Source organism: Malurus melanocephalus, unplaced genomic scaffold (genome assembly GCF_030028575.1).
Source record: "Malurus melanocephalus ecotype Western Australia unplaced genomic scaffold, MMel_1.1 scaffold_490, whole genome shotgun sequence".
NCBI lineage: Eukaryota > Metazoa > Chordata > Aves > Passeriformes > Maluridae > Malurus > Malurus melanocephalus.
Window position 1 is genome coordinate 435,969 of NW_026623722.1, and position 23,377 is coordinate 459,345.

A 23,377-nucleotide genomic window follows, 5' to 3' on the forward strand; every position below is an offset into this window, starting at 1 on the left:
CACCAGCTCAGATACACACCGGCAATGCCAAGGGGGTTTGTGTTTAACCCAAAAATCTAATCTGAATTTTATACCAACATACCGAAGTGCCCTGTCTAGAARATGCCAGTGTGATACTAAGAACAAGATAATTAACTCCTCTCACTTTAGAATTAATAATTAATAACCAACTGTATGAATTTTAACAAACACAAGTACTAGATTCTGCAACTGGGATGGGRCAGCCTTGGATGTRCAGAGACTGGGGAATGAGATGCTGAAAAGCATAAAGATTTGAGCATTCAGCAAGTCTSAAATCAACATCCTCAGAGAGCAGCAAATTAACTGCATTGCAGGAAAGACTTCCTGGCTATCAAACAAATTGTAATTATTGCAGGGGAAAAGAAGAAACAACCCAAACACCCGGAGTGTGAAGAAACAATAAATACATTGGTGAAAAATATTTAATGGTCAGAATACACACATGCAGCTTCAAGGAAAAGGCCTGGATAATTTGAATATTGTTTTGCTTCAGTATTATAAAACTTGAAGTGAAAGGTAATATAGTTACCTATAGGTAGTTTACCTGTTTGTGCCTTTTTGATTACGTCTAAAAGGAGTATTTCCCTTCTTTTCTCCTGAAACAGTTTTGTTTGGAAATATGTACAGGCGCAAGACAGCATACAAAAGACAAACTTATGTATCTATATATACAATTTTCTTTTATTAACAGGGTATGTCATTACTGAACAAGGCAACTGGGAAATACGAGGACTGGACATATACATGAAAATTTTACAACTCGACTAAAATTGGCATATGTTTTATATACAGATGTGATTAATTACCGTTACAATTCTACTGTATTTGATTAAACACAGTCCTAAGCACTTACATTATGAAAATATGAAGTTGATCATACAGAGCTCAAGTACGGAATCTAAAAATAATAACAATTTGAAAACTTCCTAACTTTCCATGTTCATCTGTTTTGCAGGACAGCACTAAAGCTTTTCCTACTACCATATACATGAAAGATTATCAAAAATATATTGATGGGTCTATCACTAATCATGRATATTTATATTTACAATAAGTTAGCAAATTCTTCACCAAATACTTTATATACAAAACTCAATTTGCCCTTTGTGAAAGAGTCATTAAAAAGTTAAAAACCATAGAAATGCCAGTTAGAAATAATGCATTCCAAAAATTGGACTTGTTTACAACTGAGAACAATTGAAAATAATTTATGAAATAGTATGTAATTTTAGAACATGAACTCTTGCAACACTTTAATTCCAATACAGAGTAGCAGGAATTTTGTCCCATGTGTTCTTTGAGTGGTAAACTTCTCTTCCAATAAAGCTGCAAGAAAAAAAARRAAAAAAATATTCTTATGCAGTTTGATGTAAGTCTTTGAAGACGACCGAAGTAATTCAAGGAACCAAYACTGTTTCCCCCCTTCTCAGTGCAGGATGCCCTGTCCCCATTTGTACTGTCCCAAATACTCAGAATTCTTGTTTCTCACCTTAGAGGCTAAAAGGGGAAGGAAAAAAACAATAAGAGAAACCCAACAAAAGCCTCTGTACTCTGTATTTTGGGGCTGCTCCAAAGYGCACATCCTTTTGCCAGCAGTGTTTTTGAGTATCATCTTGGCTGATGTTTCTATTGACTACCACGTTTTTGCAGCATGCTTTGAATACCCCTAACAAAACCAGTCTTCCCTGCCAAACTAGAAACCCCTCCAACCTGTCTCTCAATTGAAAAAGAGCTTAGACAGGAACCAGACGTTCGCTCTGCAGGTAYTTCTTCTACACAGACACGAGCACCTAAGGAATTCTGCAATACAAAACATGGATGCTGAATGAATCTACACAYACTAAGGAATAGACAGCTACTGAAACACACACTCTCTTGGAATTTTCTTCCACTCAGGCCCATCCAAGTAAGAGAAGTAAGTCTGGGAACACAGAAGCAGTTTACAGGGCTTCCAGTATGTGAGAAAATTGCAGATGGATCACTCACTAAGGTCTCAGCTCATTTCCTCAATTGACAGCATTATAGAAACAATGCTGTGGTTCTGAACTGCAACAAATCAGTACAACACAATGCTCATAATGCACTGCAGTAACTTTGACAAAGGGCTGCCTCTGCATAACAAGCAAAATTAGATCTTGCTGTCAAATCCAAATGAGGTAGATTGAATTTCCCTTTTTATCTCTAAATGATGAATKTATCTCCTATATTTGTGGTATGGAATCCCTGTTTTCCACTTCCAACAAAGTCTCTCCATGTGCTATTATCTCGCCTGTTGCGCTATTCTTACTCAATTCTTCCARCTCCAAAATGACCAATGCTCTATTTGTCTTTTTTTAAACATTTCAAATCACCTTTAACCTTTGCAGCTGTATTCCTAGTCTTGAAATCCTGTCCCCTCTTGTTTCAGTCCTCCATTCTTTGGCTTTCTTCCTTAGCAATTACTCTTTAACTTAATCTAATTTAGTCTTAATTCTTTTCAGGTCATTTTCCTCAAATGAAGGAATTTTCCTCTTAAATCAAGCTTACTGGGGGAAGAGGTACTGTGATTCTGGCCTTCTCTTTCCTCTGTCCTGTTCCCAACTTTATCCAAAAACAAAAATCGATTTATCTTCTCTATGTTGATGATTTTACACATATAAAACTCCCTTCTCTCTACCCATTTTCACACCTTTTTGTGTGTATCTGTCTACAATGCCTCCTTCTCCAAAGTCAAGTCCTTTTCACCACAGCTTGACAAACTTGGGCAGTCTGAGTAACCTATTTCAATTACAGAGCAATGACAAAGGCTCACCTCTTCAAATCTCATTTGTCCCTACATCTTCACACTCAACAACCACATCAGCATTTTGCAAGTTTCTGGCAGTCTCTCTCTAAAACATGTTCTGCTTAGTCCACTTATATGTTTAAACTAATCCAGGCCCTGAGCTTTTCCTTTTAAGTTGTCTTAATCTCTTGATTCAGGTCATCATACATTCACACAAACAATGCTACTGGCACAACTTAAGGTGAGATGTGGGAGCAGACAGTAACTGAAGCTACTTAAGCAGCTCTGCTAATGTATTAAAGCCACAATCTATTCACYTCCCTTTCACTAACACCTGGATCTSTGTCTGATAATCTTCAGCCTGGCTCTATTTTTGCAAYTACTTCCTATCTCATACTTCACAAACTCTTAGAGCCAGGATTTTGTACTGTCCGTACAGTCCCTGGAAAAGAAGCATTTACAGCAATAATTTAGCATCCTTTGCATTGCAGTGACATGAATATAATCATCACAGACACAACATTTGTACAGAAGTTTGATAATTGTAAGGTGCCTTGGATCTTACCAGTTTAATTTGTGCTCTGTCGCTGGACTTTTGGTCCAACGCTCTGAGTTTCTTCTTCTGGATTTGGGCGTTTCCCTGCACTAATGCCAGTACCAAGGGCCATTCTTCCTGACAATTTAAAATCGGTATTTACATTAAGACTCTATTGCACCCTTAYATATTCAGGAAAAGTGTTTTGGGGTTTGTTTTTTTTTTTTGTTAAATTACCTGCTTGCAATAAGTGTGATTGCTGATTGTCTCCATGAGCATAGTGTAAGATACTACTTGCTTGACAGTAACCTGTTCAGATACAGTAGATATTTATTATACTATGTTAAATTTAGAGCAGCAAACGAGTGTAAAATTATGTTCTTTACAACAACAAAAAAGGAGCCAATTGATTTATTTTCCATCATCAAGACAAATCTGCCAGAAACCATCCTGAATGCAGAAGAGTTCTTATGCAAAAGAAAATAAGCCTCATGGTAGTCTACAGCAGTCAAGCATATTCATATATGCAGAGTGAACATTAAGTGCCTACATCTTTATGCATTATATTTGCAACAAGCTGAATGTTTATATATTCAAACACTTTAATTATAAGTTGTTATAAACATTAACATTTCTTTTGCCAAGTGTCCTTACCCTTTTTATGATTTTGTTATAGCAATGCTAATGAATCCCTAGTATAACTTACTTGTGGAAGAATAAAAAAAAAAAGCAAGTAACTTAAATGAACTAAGCAAACTTTCTTCTGATTCATGTAAACTATCTACTGGCAACCTTGAAACTGAGTGTTCTGCATGAATAGTGCAATCAGCAGAAGCAGTTGCAAGGTTTCTTGTTCTGAACAGTTGCKGTGTTCCAGTTACGTTCTGGGTGCTTAAACAAAACACAGATTACAGCCTTTCATGATCAGTAAACACACCACCTCTGCTAAGACTGAAAAGACACAAACACTTGGGTTAAACCTGATTGCAAGTTGGATCTGTCACAAACCACAGCTTAAGGTTCTGTATAGTTAGAGTAACTGAAATTTTCTTCCACAAAACTGTGGAAATTAATTATAGATGGAAAGAGTGGTAGTGAAATCAGGGAAAAGATAACATACAAATTTTGTTACCCAATACACAAGGTGAACCTCTCTATTTCAGTTTCATTTAAAGTAGCCTAGGATAATGTTTATTAATTCTTATTTAGTCACACTTGTGGTCCCTCCCMCTCAAAACATACAAATATTGGTCTAGATGAGCGTTTTAGAGATAAAAATATCAAGACAAGCAATTCACTCTAAGAAGTAATCTCTATGTTTGAAGAAGAGAAACAAGGTCAGTTCATGTTGTAGCCAGCAGCTTTCACACAAAATCTACCCATGCTATTATGATGTTTGGTTTGGTTTTCCACAGTTGCAAGGATTTGGAGATCCTCTACAGACAGGCACTGCCATAATACCTTGCTGCTGAATTCCACTTGTTCCTGTGTGACAGTCTCCCAGGGCACATGACTGAACAACTGTGTGACCATCACCAGCTCCCAGCTGAGCTCCTGGAGAGGCAGGGAGAAGACTTAAACACAGCAGAAGGTAAAATTCCAGTTTTGGGAATACAGGAGGGGTTACACCCCTCAGGGGATAGGCTTTTTAGATTTTTTTTTCAAACCACCACATTACAGGTCCAAAGCTCTAATGGTTTTTTGTCTTTCCAAATTCACTGAACCTCCTACAAAAGCAAGACATTTCTGATGTGAAAAGTGTTAGTACATGTATACAYGAATACATTTTAAGGAGAAAAGAGTGCACATAATGTTAAAAAAGAAACCATTCTTGTCTTATAAATGTCCTACACTTACAAGAAATAAAACATCAAGCACCCAGCTTTAAGGAGTTTACATTTTAAATCTTTAAGGGAACTGTACTGGTGAAGAACTATCGGGTCCATCTTCCTCCAGAATCTGCTTCTAACCTTGACTAAAGCCTATGAAGAACATAAAATCAGTAAATTTCCAATTCTGCTGTATCCTTTGATATTGAGGAGTCTAAGGTCTACAAAGAATTTCAGTTTTTACATTACACCATGAGTTAATAYGATCTTGATACTGTTCTTACTTAGYAGAAATAAAATTCCAGTAAGCAATCTAATGACAGCATTTGAAAACTTTACAAGTTAACAATTCTCGCTTGAATGTTCATAAATCACTCCTTATTATAAATATCAGCATGTTTATACACTTCTRGGAGAAAATCATATTAAAATGCTATTGAAATCAAACTGTTTGATACACGTTAATAARTAATTTTTGGAGGGGGAAAAAGCCCAAGTTAAAATTTCTGCATATTTGAGATTAAAAAAGTAATTTAAAGATATCGATATACAAATACTATCAAACAGTGAATAAATTTGAAAATATTTGTGACTTGTACTCAAAATTGTSTTATGAAAGCCATTCTTTCCTATAATACAAAATGRCAAGGGCRTTATGAAAGAAGTTCATRTAGTTCTGTCCCAGTAATTCTATGYATTGGAAGAATTTGACTGACCTCCTGAACTACTACAACCAGAAACACTTTCTCCTGGTGAATAGCCCATTAGGCCACCATTTCCATTTCCATTTGGATTAGAAGGCACTGTTGCAAGAAGACCTAAAAACAACAAAAAATATATAAAGAGAGATAGAAAAAAAAAATTAGATGCAGCATTCTCTTTTCCTTGTGCCAGCCAATTCTCCACCTTCACCTTGAGTGGTTTACTTACAGAGAGAACACATCTCTGTCTTGCCTACTCCTGTTTCTTGCCTAACAATTTTAGTTTATATTTACTTAAATTTTTCTGTGTTAACTTTGCCAATACTCCTTAGTTACACATATCCAATATGATGGGTTGAAGTGCAACATATCCTGWTTTGACACTCAGTRTCTGAACATCCTGACTGGTCCCATCTTCCTGAGCTCTACAATGCACCTGGTTTACCTCTCAGAGTAAAGGGGAAGAATGTTACCCAGGGGCTGGGATGGTGCCCATTTCTTCAACAGCATTTGCATATGCTAATACAGTATCATTCAAGTTATAAATCACATCAAATTTCTAATCACTGGTACTAAAATTTATCTGTCCAAGGRTATCAGAATGCACAGTAAGCTCAGTCTAACAAAAATGCTTTAAAAAACCCATAGAAAAAAATCCAGGCAATATTTGGAGAGGCACTCCACTCATACTCTCTTCCCTTTCTCAGTTACACATAATATTTTCATTTACTTGGATACAAACCCTGGTTACCACCCTGGGCTTATGCCTGACTACCACTGCTATGGGACTAAATTATTAATTGCTAGAAGGTGAGAGAAGTTTTAAATAACTAAAGCAAAGAAACTCTAATCATACCCAGTCCTCTGTATCGTGAAAGCTGCTGGTAGATTTGTTTCATCCTCTCAATATTCAGACGGCTTGCCTCTGCATGGTTTACCATTGGCTTGGGATAATTAACTCCTATAATACATTTTGCAGCTTTCTGGATGCTCTCTGGGGCATTCCAAGGATCATAGATGTATTTCGCAGGGAAACCTCTAAGTACTGGCAAATAACGTCTTTGAAAAAAATAACAAAAAGATGAAAAGGTCACGTTAAGTATAAAGCTACTTGGTAGTTAAGCAACACCCATGAATAAACCACTGCAATTTCTGGATTGTGATTTACCTGATATAATCCCCATTTGGGTCAGTTCTTCTGCCAAAACCCACTGGGCAGTAGCAGTGAAAAAACTGCTGAAAGAAGGAACTACAGGACAGCCACATCCAGCTTCCAGCATTCACACTCCAATCTGCATCCAGTAACAGCTCTTCGAAGACCTTAAGAAATTAGTGCAAAAAGTTAGTCTGGACATRGTACTCCTTCAAAACACCTGTTTTTTTCAGTATTAGTTTCTCAGTTTCTAATTCAAGTTCTTTCTTACCTGGCAGCATTCACAGAATGCTCAGTATGCAATTGCATATGCCTTAATGCCAAACTCAAGAATAAAAGAAAATATTCAAAACCAGGCTCTTACCCTGTAAACAAACTTGCAAAYATTTCAGGAAGCTACATATTCTTACATAAACACATCCCTGAAAAATAAATCCCCAAAGGATGGCTGGACCCTGACGGCTTCCAAGTGGCATTTGCTGTTTTCAGAAGAATTGCTTCATCACATTACAATTGAGTAAGCTTTGCAAACTTCCAGAATACAGGGAACAAACAGAGTACATTTTSAACTCAAATTGTTGGTCCAAATACCTCAACTTGCACAGCACTTTTTGCTATGTGAGGAATCCCAAGAGYAGAATTCAAGAGTTTCAGGGTAGCACAAACGTGCAGAAGTTGTGTTTTTGAAGGCTAATAGTTAATATARCAAGTCACAGTTTTAAGGATGCACTCAAATTCCTGGAGGTATTATGACCCACCAAGAACAATGCAGGCTGGTGGAATAGATAATGAATACTGGTGTGAAGACATTTAAAAAAAAAAAAAAAATCTTCCTAACACTTTAATTATAATTTGCTTCCCCTATTATGTTAGAAAAAAAATCCAAACCATAAGAAAGTTGAAGATTTTTGAGGATTTTACTTTAAATCTGGAGCTCAGTAGCTGTAAAACATTCAACATTTAATCTTCAACACAGACAATACTAACTTGTATAAGAAGTTTGTCTGCTTAGTCAGATCTCTAACAATCCTGGCTAACAAAAGCCAGAGTGAAGCCTTATTCTGTGAAGGACAACACCCAAGGACCTTTTATAAAACGAGTGCACCTAGGAGTGGTTTTAAGAACAGATTAAATTAATTTATTTATTTTATTTTATTCAGATTTTTGCAAGTTCTGATTTTCCTTTGAAATTYACACAGTTTCCAAATATTCCAAAGAAACCACCATCTTTCTTCAWGCAAAGACACTAAAAACTCAACATCTTAGTAGTGACACCCAACTTTGACTAATATTATTCCTAAACAAGGTCTAAATAAGTTAATACCATAAAACAATAATCTCTCCATCTCTCTTTCCATATACTGAATGAGGTCTTCATTCTACAATATACACTGAATAAGTGTTACAAAAGTATCTTTGTCTAAATATCTGCAACTACTTGGGAAAAGTTTGTTTTGAAAAAATAGGATTTATCTTAAAACACTTTCAAAAACTGTTTCAAACAGATGGTGACTCATAATGCAACAAAATCTTTAGACATTGTGCAGGCACACAGTTGCTCCACTAGATGCTGCCATAYAGTAAGACTTTGGAAATAACACCACGTGGAAGGCCAAATGAACTTTTGCTAGCTAAGGACACATGAGTTGAACATTTTTCCACTGCACAAATCTGGGGTCTCCATGTGTTTGTATTATTTTAAAAGTAGAAACAAGCTGCCATTTAGCTGTAATATACTGAGTTAMCTATGTGTGTGCATCTTCAATGTTTGCATTTACGAACTGCAAAAGTAACCAAATCTTAAAAAATAAAACATGTTTGCTTACAACTGATTTGTAAGAAAGAAAATTTCCTTATGATTATATACATGTAAAAATATGGGGTCACAATCCTCACGGGAAGCAGATTTTTTTTTAAATTTCAAAATTTAAGTGGTCTGATTCTCAATTTTTCATAGATTATTACTGCTCAGTAAAAGTTATGCTACCCTTCTAAAAATGTAAAACTGATTAAAAGCTCAATTTAATCCATTTTCAATTTGAACTTCAGCATCTCTTGGATACTTGCATAGAATTAATTGTAGTAAGCCTACAGCCAAATRCTGTTGCATTTCCTCACACTTCTAACACACAGAAATCCCTGAAAGAACAGTCTCAGGTTTTAGTCTTCTCTCTTTAATTCCGAAAGTACTTCTCCTTTGCAGGGACACAGATGCAAAATATGAACAGAAATTGTTCACATAAAATGATCGGAAAAAAAGTCTTAATTACAGTAGTTATTCATGTTGATTTGCCAAGATTTACAAAGAAATCTTAATTTTGAAAGYATTTCAGACCTATTCTTACTGCAAGAAACACTTCAACATTCCAACAAAAGAGGACATTCAAGAGGCAAAATTTCAGCACAATTGGTTTTATCAGAACCAGTTTAGTTTTGCCCACAATTTAARGTTTAAAATTCAACCTACACCGCACAGTAACAATTCTAAAATGACTATCTGCAACTTCAATAGGCACATTATGAAATTCAAGAATAAGAAACAATACCTTCATTCCTTCTTCCCAGCTAATCCAGAGGTCACCTCGAGTCAAAAAGCACGCTACAGCATGCCGGGCTAAATGGTGAATCCAACCCTCTTGACGAAGCTGTGTCATAATTGCATCAATCCAAGGAAAACCTGTCCTGCCTTCTGCCCATTTGGCCAAAGCCTCAGGATTCTTATCCCATGGAATTTGAACACAGATAGGATTCCCCTCCATTTTATCAAACCGTGGATTGTTAGTCGCCGCTGTGTAGAAAAATTCACGCCATAACAGCTGGCCATAGAGGGAGAGGGGAGGGGAGCTGTTCTTTTTTACCTGAAGATCATCATTAAAGAAAAATATTTTATTAGGAGAAATAAGGGAAAACCATGGCATCCAACAATATGCAGCTGACAACAGAAAAATCCTACCTTTTTGTACAGATCCGTTAACTTGAAATAAAAGAGCCGACAGGACAAACAGCCAAAGCGGAGGTAGGGACTGAGCCCTGTAGGGCTTGCCAGAAGGGAGTTTGCATTCATTCGTGGTCTTTCAAAGTTTGCTACCCAAGCCTTGAAAAAAACAAAACAAAACCCACACAGCAATATCAGACCAGAGGTGATGCCTTAGGATTTTTAGTTTCTCTATTTTCATGCATCTGTATTCTTGTACTTCYCTAGTACAGCACTAAAACTACCGTTCTTTCATCTTTAGACAAAACAATCCCTCTCTGAGCCTGAATCCAAGGACACCTCACTGCCCGAGAGCCCCAAAATATGTAAACAACAGTGAATTGGGGGGGAGCAAGTTTGGGGTGGTTGACRTCATCACCTGTAAAGATCATTGGAGAATTAAGACCCACTATGTTAATAAGGCAGAACTTATAAAAGGTGAAGATCTCATGACCCGGTGTCCATTTGGGGTGCAGCCTCAGGAGGAGGCTTTTGTCTGCCCTAATGTACCAGTAGGCCTGTTAGGCCTGTATTAAAGTTGTGTATTCTCATTCTTTTAAGTTTGTCTGGCCTCTTTTTCAGATCAGCCTGATTGATAAGGCATCAGAGGCTACACAGCAACTTAAAAAAGGAAGGAATCACACAGTGTAACTGAATCCAAACAGTGGACACGTGGTCAGGTCACCTACAATACCCTGGTGGTCCTTTTGAATCAGCAGCACCTCTAGAAGGTAATTCAGCTCAATGCAGAAGGCATGGACTGCCTTCCAGAACTATCTATGCCTTTTGTTTAAATACACTGGAAACCTAGGCAACTAGCAATACATTGGGTGGCAGAGGAATTCCCCTTCAAAGTTATAAAAAGTACATTTCAAATAAAATTACTTAAAAAAAGTTTAATGTTTTTTATATAGAAGAGTAAACCAGACTTTCTCTAAAATTCGTATCAAAGGTAGCCTGCTATCATCTTGTCTTGGTTTTACTCAGTCCAGTTTTTTAGTGGTGGGGTATGGGACCACAAAACCACAAAGATGGCTGCTGTGAGAAAGTTCTGGAAGTTTTCTCCTTCTTCTCTATCAAAAGAAGCCTTGCCCCCTGTGTTTTAGAACCAATCCATTGTGGCTCTGAGGTTGATGGACAGGCTGCTGGTCAGGCCTGGGCCAATGGCACATGCTGGTCACACCTCTGTGATGATGCATGATCTMMTWMWKAAGAAKWWWWMAMAASAWRRRRGSRGCMRCCAYYAKTWKTTWKKWKGTTRKTAKYATCMYCYSCWSCRSSGGMRGAMRRMRGAGGAGGRKGRKGARRWRWKRKRARAAAAWRRWGRMSAMSAWSAYMRYARKRAGGAGAAAGAAGAAGGGTGYTTCCTGTTGTGGTGCTCAACCATGGGAAAAGACTGTTCTCAAAATGACTTTCCTCAATGGGAGACCTGTACAGAAAAGAGAGGCYCTGCACCTGAGATAAAGAACYTGGCYTTGGAGGACWGGATTGATCATAAGCCCAAAAGGRGRAAGAGGTGGCCCCCACGTCTGGATGTGAGTTGATGCTTAGAAGAAGCTGTGTTCTGCCAGGAGATTWGAGACTGTGGCCTTGGAGGACTGTTTCCCTTTCTCCCACGAGGTAAAGAAAAGAATCCCATGCCATCAGCAGTTATACACTGACTGTTCTTGGGAAAAGAACTTCCACAGCTYGGAGCTGTAAAAATGCTTCTCCTRTGGTGCCCGACAAYAAYCATAATGAGTAGTCTGATCTATATTAAAACTTTCATCCCTGCCCACCTTGCACGTGGGAAGGGACGACCTGGGAGAGGTTCCCAGAAAGAATAATAGATGTCTTAAAATATCAGGGCTTTTTCCTTCTCCTTGTAAATTTTTCCCTGTCTTTGTTCCCCTCCCCGGTGCAGTAGGATTCTTAGTAGCTTTTAGTAATAAATCTATTTTGCAACTTGAAGGTTTTTTTTTTTTTTGCCTGTCTGGGCATTTCTGGAGCMTATATTCTCTCAACTATGTTATCTTATCTAAAAGCCATAAATTTTGGTGTTAATTGGGCTTTTGCTCTCCCCTCTTGCCTCTCTGGGGTGGTGGCGGGGGGGGATGTCATGGGTGCTTTGGCTTTTGGCTAGGGTCTAAACCATGACACATCTTTTAAAACTAACAAAGAAACTATTGATTTATATCATTATATTGAGTTGAAGTTGGTGGTTTGACTTTTTGAAACAGCTTTCCCAAATCCCTGCATGTTTCATAGCAAAAAGTAACTACTCTTCCCAGATATGTCAAACTTGCAGCAATCCAAAACATACCTTTCTTTCCAAATGTCTTTCCAACCGTGTGAGAGCTTCTGTTTCTCCCCCTGGCCACACTGCAGAAGGCAGACCATCTGTGTCAAAACCTGAAAGACAAATTGAAACAAGGAAATTCCTTATTGGCTTTTACTGGAAGGCAACAAAATTACAGCCTATTGATACTTGACTACATTCTACTGCACCACCTGAGAAAAACCCTAAATGGACACATGAAAACGTTTGTGTTTTAAAACAGTATGTAACCAAATCTTCTCAAAGYACATCCAATACCTCTAACCTGCAGCAAAACTAAGCTTTTCTTTTTATATTTMTCTTAATATACATTACACATTTTACCTGCTGAATTGCCTTACTTCACTCCCATTTCTTCTGTTGCTCTGCAATATGCAGGTTCCCTAAAACCACAACTTTTTCTTTTAAAAATTACTACTAAGAAGCAACAATTGTTATTGTATCTTACAGAATATCTATAAACTTTTTCCACCAAGGTAAAAGAATGAGTGCCATCYTCAGAACATTCCTAGATATCATTGCCCTCAATTTAAATATCAGATATGGATTGTTAATTTGATGCTAAACATAYACTTGAGTCTCAAAAGGAAGATATAAAGAAGGCAGTAAGATTTCTTCCACACCCTCACACCTGCCTCAAGATTGTTCACCAGACCCATGAGAGAACATATCTATAGTTAAATTACTGCATAGTAAGATCTTCTCTTCTTATAAAGGCTTTAAAAACTGAGATCTGTTTTGTGAGAGTTCAAACGGAGTAGACAGGGCAGTCACAGGTTAACCAAATCTGTCCAGATCCTTTTGTTGGTAATTTGGAAGTCATAACACATTTACCTGTATTTTGTGAGGTGTGTGGAGAAACAGGAAAGAGACCAGCAGATTCACAGAACAACAGCTGATACTATTCCTTAAAATTACATTTACAGAATCATAAGACTTTATTCCCCCAAAACCTTCTAAAGTAATTAACTGTCTTATTACCACCTTTTTTTTTTTGGTATATCAAGAAAASAGGTTTCTTTTTTTAAACTCTTTTGTAAAATGACAGATTAATGACCTGAAGCAYGCAGACACAAAGTGTATTTAATACAAAATGAAGACAGTAATTAGCAGCTTAATGATTATATGGTACCCTGGGAAAATGGCTATGCTGTGTCACGAACAGTATTGAGTATAGTTTGACCTGACCTCTCATTTACCAGAAAACAACCAAAATTTACAGAGATGATTATCTTTTACTTGCTCCTTTTGTATTCTGTAATTGCATCAGGTTAACAATTAACCACTAGCAGAACCTCCCTCATTGTTTTAAATATTATACTTTTAGTGGTAGATCAAATCTTCACATTTCAAAATGTCAAAGCAATCTCAGAACATACCCAGCTCTTCAAGTGACGGCACACCGTATTTCTCATCGTGGTCATCAGAAACTGGAGTAGTGCATTTTTTCATTACATCTGGGGTTATWGTCTCCACAGGCATCTCCAGGGGTTCCATTCTACTAATCAGGGTCTGAAATCGCTTGTAAGTAAGAGGAGGCTGTCCTCCATTTAATTCTATTATTCTGTATTAAAGAAAAAGAAAAAAAAGAGTAACAGCATGTCAGACAACAGTATTTAAGAGTTTTTCTCATAAAATACACACACCTATACACATGCAGAAATATCTTCTTATCTCCCTTCCTCTTACACAGAATCCCAAACATACATGGTAATCCAGACAGTTTGAACTTTAATTTTACCATCCTTTTTCCCCCACTAGGAAGACATATGAATAGTTTATAACMGAGTCAATTTTCTTCATTCCTGGGCTACAGAAACTCCCTCATGAACAAGGATATAATGAACATGGACAGTTCAAGGCAAAGAAAAGASCTGATCAGTAAAGCAGATAGAGATCCTAGCTACATATAGAAATAAACAATCACCTACAAGATCATGGTATTTGTATTCAAAAAATCCCCACTTTTCACTTCTGGTCTTCAGAATCATAGCCAATATTAAAAATGTATTAATATTAATATGTAGTTTATACACAATGACCGTCGTAAAAACACAGATTCATATTTTACATTGTCATTTTAAATATATCTAAAATCTTGGAAAAAAAGAAACTTCAAAGAAAAATTTACAAAGTGATGGATGGATCCAAATGCTTATTTAGTGGGGTGTTTGGGTGCGAGGGGAAAAAAGGGATTTTCAATTTGGGATTAAAGAAAAGTCAGCTATTGGTTTCAAAAAGTAAATACTTTMATTTTGCTGCCCTCCCATGTGTCTGTCTATTATACATTGGCTTGTAACAGAACAAAATGGGCATCTACCACAATAAACTACTCAATGTTAAGAGAAGACAAGTCATACTTCTATCTAGTTTGTGGATTATGTTTCTATAATAGGGAATTAACACTAATCCATTAAATAGATCCCTGGAAAAATATAAACAAGACATTAAGTAAGGCAGCACATGGATAGCAAACAATCCCCAATTACTTATTGAATAGATCACTGGTAGGAAACTGYTCTTAAAAAAACATAAAGGACTTTCTCATAACTTGTGTACAAGAAGTGAAATAAAAACAAAACAATTTAACAAAACAACTAAACAAAACAAGAAGTTATTTGAGAGAAGTTACAGGCATGTTTGAGTAACTTAATTATAAATGACAGCTAATTAGCACAAACAYTATTTTCAAAAGAACTCCAAATTTAAACTGCTTTTCAGATACAGTTACATACMATCTTTGGAGCTTCAAAGTTCTACTCAATATATAACAAAATTTGGATGGACAGATAAAAGAGAAACACAAAACATTTGTAGTTTTCCTGACTATAAAGTACTCTGTGTAGAAAGTAGCACACAATATCTAAAATAAATMCTACATAAAATTCTACGGGGTTTTTTTTTCCCCTTTTTAAAATGGGAGGTAATGGTAACTTACTTGTCTAGGTCATACAACGTGTGAGAAATCCGAACAATGACCTCCACTCCAGCTTCACTAGCCAACTTCTTGATAGCTGCATCTCTCTCCTTCCCAAATGGTTCAGAATCATATTCAATAGAAAGTTTTGCAATGTTCCATTCCTACAACACAAAACAAAAAGATAGTCCTTTAGCAACTCAGCTGCATGATGGAGGGTGAGGGAAAGGTGAACTGGAAGGATGGGGGAGAATGGAACACCAGCAATGACCTGTGGATAGTTATCAGTGATATAGAAAGATCCAAAATACATCAGGCACCCAGAATAACAAAAATAAAGTCCAACTTTTTGGCACCTAAGTAGCTAATGGGCATGAAAAACTTCCATCTCTCCCATTACTGTGGGTGCACATCGTAATGGAACAACTTCCACGYAAATTTTGAAAACTCATTCTAACTTTAGGATTCACATACTTTAAGAGTCACAACAGAAGGGGAAGAWGACAAAGGCTGTCTTCTGAACACAGATCAGCAGCAGCACCTTCCTCTGCAGAAAAGCTCTTTACACACCCCTGCCAGCTTTAACAGCAGAACTGAAGTTGCAGGGGCAGGAGGTGAAAATACTGCCCTGCCCTCACACCAAACTTTCTTTACCTTTTCCAAATCCCTACTCACTCAGACAATCTTCAAATTCTTAATTAAAAAAAAAAAGGCTGTATCCTACAAGGAGAATGCCTAATGCTCTGAAGTCTAATATCCTTTATGTCACAGATGCTGTCACCAAGGCCAACAGTCACAGGAGAGGAAAAAGAAGTGAACAAAGGGATCAATAACAGCTAAGGCTTCTGCAACAATAGGATATTGGAAAGGTGAAGTATTCACAAAATGATCCTAGAAAGTCATCACGCCATTCAAACTTAAAGAAATRCCTTTCTAATCCCTTAGAATCTTAATCACTTGATTTAATATACCAGCCATGGTATTTCAGTGAATTTGATTTACACCAGAGACAAGGGCACTCAATGCTATTCCCCTGGGGTGCTATTTCACTTCTGAACTCCAGCCTTCTCCTAGATGAAGCCCACCCCTGAGGATGGGTGATTCCAAGAATTAGAAACCCTGCTCTTTGAAACAAGGATGGGCTCCAGTCCTCCTTAAGTCCACCAAGACTAATCCAGCGGGCCTTGAATCCTCCAGCAACCTCCTACACCATCACACAATTTATTTCCCATTTCATAATATAAAACCACTGTCTGACAAATTGCAGCAGATACTTTTCTCAACCCTTCTTTCCTCTGGCATTTTGCAAAGAAGACCATTAAAAAACATGTCCAAGACAGAGAGAAGTCCCTAAGGGAGTCAGGGAACTCTGAGACAGCTGCTGTGTAATGTGAATACACCCAGATCTCATAAGCATGAGTCAGGCAATCAGAATCATGGACACAGATCACTCTGCACACACTGCTGGATGCTTCTAGCAACATGAAGGCAWTAAAAAAATAAATCATTTTTTCCAATTGTGTATTCTTTATTGAGCAAATCCCAAAGAGCTAAAGACACAGAGCAGACCAGGACAAATTGAAGAGGATGMGGCAAGAACCTATCAAAACTTCACAGAAACAAAAGAGCTAAAGGTGCTTGAGCCTTTTATAAGGATAAAGATAGATCAGTGTTCTGCCTTTTGAAGGAATTGTCCTTTGGTCAGTGAAAGAAACAGCTGTGATACATTCATCCCCAGGAAATCCTCAGATGCTGGCATGTGTGGTAGGGCTCCTGACCAGGCTCCACAGAAGTTCCACTATCTCCTAGCATGACTTAACTAAAGTTATTCCTCCAGACTTAACCAAACATATTTTCCACATGTGTTTGTTCTTCAGGATCAGGATTATTGCTCACCTTTGAGACATTTAACAAGGTGCTCTGAAAAGCTTTGTTCAGTGTTACAGGCCCTTCACTGGAAGTGCCTGATGTACAGCTACTGCTCTGGCAGAAGCTGTGAGATATAATTATATCAGAGAGATGCATGTTYCAGGTAGACTTCAGCCAAAAGAGAAGAAGCCCTCAAGAGCGTCAATAACTCGTTTGAGCATAGAGGATGTCCTGAAAAGCCCCTCAGTGAACGAATACAAGATAAAGACACTTCTGATAATTTGAACCAGAAGACACAGACAGATGTGAATTTTCTTTTTTTGACTGCTATCTATATTACAGGTTATTTAATTTTCTTCTCAGCACTAAAATTAGTATTCTAAAAATATGGCAATGCAGTGCTRTTAAGCATAGAAAGGTCAGCCTAGTGGCAAGACCTGAAACAGGAATTGTCAAAGAWGCCATTAAAGTATTTAAGCAAACTTGTCACAAGTTGCTCAAATCCATAAAATAACACACACAACACCAAGGCCTTTGCTACTACTTGGATCAATCAAACCAAGTTTGCCAGACAAATTCAAGTCTGAATATCTGAGAGGCTGCAAGCAGCAGCTAAAGCCATGGTACTCCAGGAAATTCTTCACTGAGGGGAAATCAAGAAAAGACCAGTGGAAGTATCATTGAGTCAGCATTTCACAACAAAAGCACAATAATGAAGATGGGAAAGTGAGTTTTAGTTGAGTTTTGAGGCTAGTGTTGAAGACCTGGAAATAAAAATCTTGAATACACGACCTCTGGAAAATTGGGTATCCCTTTTTCCCCCAGAGTCTTGTTTCATTGACCTCAATTCAGTCATTCTGAAAAAATTCTTCAAATCAATTTGAAAACGGTTCATTTTTTACAATACTTTYATAAATAGTGTATTAAATAGTATATTATTACCTTAAATACACTATTATCCATGAATAGCATATGGCTATCAGTAACAACCACTCACAGCTTTAATTTTTTGCATTGATTCTTTCTCAGGAAAGTCTTAAATTTCTTTGACTAGAAATTGCTTTTAGTTACACTAGGCTTTTAACAATCCTACTACTAGAAGAAGCTTATTACATCACCTTTAATGGCCAAAAAGCAATCACAGCAGATGTTTTCAGCCTAAGTAAAACATTGCTTTTATGATCAGGCTTTGAATATGGATTCATGTGTARAAAATTGTATTTCAGTATTACAAAGGGAACACAAAGTACCTACACTTAGTAAACCATCTGAAATCAATTCAATTTCTGGAAAGAAAGAAACAAAGTTGCTTGTCTAAAAGTAACTCAGCTCAGTTGGTGATGCCTACATTAGAGAGGAAAAATTCAAAACTAACACAAACAACCTTAATGAGAACTGCAAGGATAGACCAATATTTGCATGGATAGCCTGCACTGAATAAAACAGCACAAGAAATATTTCTAGTTGAAATTAGTTTTCAGTTCATATTTGTGGATAAAAACAACTGCAAGGTGGCATTTACCTTAAAAAGCCTGGGGAAAACATCTGCTGGCTGTCCACGAATAACAAACAAACGTGAATTCAGTTTCCGTAGATTGGCATCAAGATCCTCAAGACATTGAAGCAGGAATCTGCAAGAATAGTAAAGAAATGTTTATTTTCTGAGGCAAATCAGACAATTTTGCAATAGAAAAAGGTAACTAAGAGGAATAATCAACAACAATTTTCAGATCTTCAGTGCTTGGTGCATATTTTGGAGATGCATCCATGTTCACATCCTAATTACACTTGGCTTACAATGGTACAACACCATATAATATATACCACAACACATAATCCATAAAAACCAAACTGCATCATCATTTCAGTTTTTCTCTCAGTGCTATTCAACTCTGGAATGGACAACAACATTYAGTTTAGTTCAGTCTTAAGGAAAAAAGAGGTAATCAGCTGTTGGCACAYTGCTACTAAACTTAATTCAAATCCTCCTTACAACACAGCAGCCTGAACTTTTACTAAAAACATCATGCCAGAGGAGAACACAGTCATGGCCATCCCTCTGGCCTTCATTTATAGAAACAGCCCTCTATATAAAATATGCATCTTGGTTTAACCTCATCTGAATTATTTAATAAGCAAATCAGCACATCAGGCAAAAAATGGGGGGGATAGGGTGTTGCAATTATGCAAGTGTTCAAGAGAAACAGGTAGCTGCACAAAGAATGCTGAGACAGGTTCMTATGTGCAAAGATTTATTAGTAGATGTAACAACTAAAATAACTCCAATGGCGAAAGTTGTTTGGGGAAGAAATAAAAACAAAAGGGAAGAGGGAAAAAAGAACTCTACCTTGCAGTCAGCTGGAAAGAGAGGTACTGGGCATCCCCAAATGAGTGCACTCGCCCTGGACTCTCTCCAGTGTAACAAGTGGCTCCTCCATWRTATTTTTCTTGTGTGGTCAGCAGKTTGAGGGAGGTGATCCTCTCCCTTTACTCTGCCCTGGTGAGGCCACATCKGGAGTTTTGAGTCCAGWTCTGGGCTCCCCAGTCCAAGAAAGACAAAGAACTGCTGAGGAGGGTCTGGTGGAGGACTACAAAGATGGTGAGGGGACTGGAGCATCTCTCTTACAAGCAAGGGCTGAGAGAGTTGGGGGTGTGCAGAAGAGATGACTGAGAGGAGACCTCACCAATGCCAAAAATAACTTAAATGCAGCGTCAGGAGGATGGGCCCAGACTCTTTTCAGTGGTGCTTAGCAACAGGATAAGGGGCAACAGGCACAAACTCAAATAGGAAATTCCATCTGAATATAAGGAAAATGTTCTTTGAGGGTAACAGCGGGCTCAAACAGGCTGCCCAGAGGGGTTGCAGAGTCTCCTTCTCTGAYGATATTCAAAACCCACCTGGACAYAATCCTGTGCAACCTGCTCCAKGTGAACCTGGACTAGGTAATCTCCAGAGRTCCCTTCCTACCCAAGCATTCTGTGATTCTGTACTCACAGTATCTCACCAGGAGCTGTTCAGGCCCTCTCAGCCATTCCTTCTCTCAGCGCTGTTGGCACTCAGCAAAGCACATGGTGATCAGGGCAACTGCTGAGTCAGCACCGGCTGGTCATTAACTCCTGTGCTCGCACATTATTGGATCCCCTGCCATAAATCACAAGCTGCACCCAAGGGGGGTGGGGGAGAGGCAATTCCCACACTGCAGTCCCTTTCTCCTGAGAAAAGCTGCTGTAATGAYACTGTGTGCAGGTGCAAGGCCACTGCAACAGCACCTCCAGAAAAACTGGCCCAGCCCAGGGCAGCTGCACACTCCGTGCCCATAGCTGGGGAGAAGGGGCACGGCTGCCACAGAAGGGCAGGAGCATCTCTGTAAATGCCCACATTGTAACAAACACAAAGGCACTGGGCAAGCAGGTTTACTAAAATCAAGATATTTTTAAGATGAATCCCAAAAGCTAAGCAGATACCATGAAAATGCTGCACCTTCTAGGAGGGATAGAGCATACCGGATTGCTGTAAACCTGCTAAAATCCATTTTCTATGCAGTTAGCAATATGTAAGTGATGCCTATCTATCACACATTGCTTCCAACTTCACATGGGGGAAAATCTCACCAAAAATAACATATAAAAGGCTGGAAGGAACCTCCCCTGGCTGCTACTAAATGGTGAAAATGTGTGGTTCACACGAYCTGAGAGAGTAAGAACAGGTCTCTCGACAGCCAGAATACAAGAACACAATGGCTTCTTGGCTGGCAAAATATATTTCGATGTTTAATGACTGGAACAARCCAAGAATGCTTTGTTTTGAGAAAACTCTGGGGTGGTTAGAAAAGAAAAAGAAACTTCTGTATACTCATTTACTTAGAAACCATGCAGGAGTCATTTTAAGAATTAGACAAGAGCTGCATATGCATGTATCAGAGAGAACTYGGGCCTCATGTTCCCAGGACAAAGTCAATCCCATTTGGACTCTGAAAATTACAGCTTCATTTTATTGTGTTTTTTTTTTTKAACTTGGAATGAMAGACATTATTTGTTAGTCTTATCTATGTGAATCTCAGYTTCAAGGAGTATGTGCATTGACATATATACGTCCCAAAACATTCGGAAGATGAGCTGCAATACTGTCCTGGATACCTCTGGAATAGCCCAGATTGGGGTTTTTTTGTGGTTGGTTTTTATGGGGTTTTGTTGCTGTTACACAAGTTTGTTTGTTTGTTTGTTTGTTGTCTAAGTTCATATCTCAGAGTAGTGGGAAAGGTTATGAAGAGAAACTGGTAACATAAAATATTCACAACTACTCATGTATTTCAGGAAACTTTTGATTTTTTTCTATTGGCATTTCACTTCCCTCGATATTCTCTACCTCTTTTCTTTCCTACCTCACTAAACATACATAACTTCTAGTCTGGCCTTGGCACAAAATCCTATTCAAGAAGATAACACGCACTGACCCAGTGTCCAATTCACATCCAAGATCCCTAAACTTGCCCTTAATACTATTTAATCTCTATTTGTTGGTTCCCCAAATCCCCTCTGTTATCTCGCTTAACTATCTCTCACCACACTCAGGCATTTCAATCTCTGTACAACTATTTTAGGTACCTAACAAAAATAACAGTGTAGACTCAAACTGTTATATATGTAGGAAGAGAGCAGGAGGGTGGCCAGGGGACACACACACACTCACTCTCCTTTACCTCAACAAAAGCCATTTTTCAGTTGAAACAAATGTGTTTTAACAAAATATGATGCAAATAATTAACCACCTAGTTTGTTTTTATCAACTATATTTATGTTATACCACATCTAAAGGCATTTTCTCATTGAAGTGAAAACAAAAATTGTCTAACATACAAGCCTTTACACAGACGTGTGGAATAGAATCACAAAATATTTTGAGTTGGAGGGACTTTTTAAGGTCATCTCATTCAATCTCCCCWGCAAAGAGCCTTGTTCAATTAAATATGAACCTTCTTAAATAACTGCTTCTAAATACACCCCTTACAAAGAAACTTAATAATCATATCAACCACTTGTTAACCTAAGTTTTCTCCTCCTCTTTTTCTGATGAGTACCCCTAAAATTTGCAGAAGCAGCAYGGCATCTCTAATGTGGTTAACTGTACACAGAATCACTTGACCTTTCTTTCTGAAGAGATACATCAAAATGCTCACAAACACRTTTCTTYTATAGTATAACARAACAAAAAGTGAATGGTAAATTAGYCAATKAATTGAAAATGAGTATAAAACCTACATCTGATGAAAAATATTTCTTTTCAGTGTATGAGCTCTAGAGGCAAAGTTTCTTCATAAGGGCTATGAAATAAGTGCTACTAGGCTTGAACTCTRCTATACTTTATACCAGACTGTGGCAATGAGAAGATATTTAAAYCTCTCCCAACAATAACAGGTCACATTTCTGAGTCTGCAATCTAAAGAAATTTTCTTCCCTCAACCTAACAGTCAATGGGAAAGCACTTTCTTAATTTTGAATGAATCATATGAGCTATAGGACTTCATYAAAAGACACAGAAAGGATGCCCAGATAATTTTTATCAGATTGGATTACTTTCCTGTGTCTGGTCTAAAACATCCCTTGGACAAAACAGAAAAAAAAATCACTAATAATTTCACAGTAGCAAACAATGTGAGGTACACGCACGATTGACATGATAGAGGGAAGCAAAAAGGACTTATTTTAAGATGGGGAATTTGGTGATGCAAAGCATTCCTGTCTGCAAGCAACATTCTTAGAGAGCATTACACACATTTTGCCAGAGATATTTAATTATGATATTCAGAACTATCATGAAAGCTTCCGAAGACAACATTCTTTAAAAGACATGCGCAAAAAATCTTAACAGTTGACTCCAAGAAACTCCACAATCTCCCTGCTGTCAATCATTGGGGTCTAAAATCTAAACTAACTGCCAGAAACTGGCAATAATTGCATAATAGAGCTCATAATTTTAGTAATCACAGAACTGAAATACACCGATGCCATCAAAGTAGCTATTCAAAAACTTAAATAAATAATAGTTAACAYAGTTAACCATTAACAAAATGACCTAAAGCAAGCACTACATCAYGCAATGTTCCTGGCTCTGCACTATTAACATGATTAAAGACTTTATCCAGGGAAAAGAATCAAGAGCAGTCTGTTAAAAAGGTAACACTTTTATTTAGGGAGTAGTCTAGCAAGAAGGATACTTATAGGAACACTATTTAAGGCTACCCTTAAGTCTTGTTTGRGGTTATTTTTAGGAGTAATAAACACCCAGAAACCATAATC

The 23,377-nt window shown here is 37.6% G+C and overlaps 1 protein-coding gene across 1 annotated transcript in view; it reads right to left on the reverse strand.

The window, feature by feature from the left end:
- Positions 1 to 585: 585 nt before the first annotated feature.
- CRY1 (cryptochrome circadian regulator 1) overlaps positions 586 to 23,377 on the reverse strand; it is a 40,327-nt gene continuing 17,535 nt past the window's right edge. The window contains exons 2-14 of the mRNA XM_057381074.1: positions 18,603 to 18,711; positions 15,233 to 15,375; positions 13,674 to 13,858; positions 12,280 to 12,368; positions 9,957 to 10,097; positions 9,550 to 9,861; positions 7,019 to 7,170; positions 6,707 to 6,909; positions 5,866 to 5,967; positions 4,782 to 4,874; positions 3,558 to 3,629; positions 3,351 to 3,458; positions 586 to 1,347 (exon numbers count right to left, since the gene is read on the reverse strand). Of these exons, the coding sequence (XP_057237057.1) occupies positions 3,355 to 3,458; positions 3,558 to 3,629; positions 4,782 to 4,874; positions 5,866 to 5,967; positions 6,707 to 6,909; positions 7,019 to 7,170; positions 9,550 to 9,861; positions 9,957 to 10,097; positions 12,280 to 12,368; positions 13,674 to 13,858; positions 15,233 to 15,375; positions 18,603 to 18,711 (1,705 nt within the window). The 3' untranslated portion in view covers positions 586 to 1,347; positions 3,351 to 3,354. The remainder of the gene's footprint in view (positions 1,348 to 3,350; positions 3,459 to 3,557; positions 3,630 to 4,781; positions 4,875 to 5,865; positions 5,968 to 6,706; positions 6,910 to 7,018; positions 7,171 to 9,549; positions 9,862 to 9,956; positions 10,098 to 12,279; positions 12,369 to 13,673; positions 13,859 to 15,232; positions 15,376 to 18,602; positions 18,712 to 23,377) is intronic.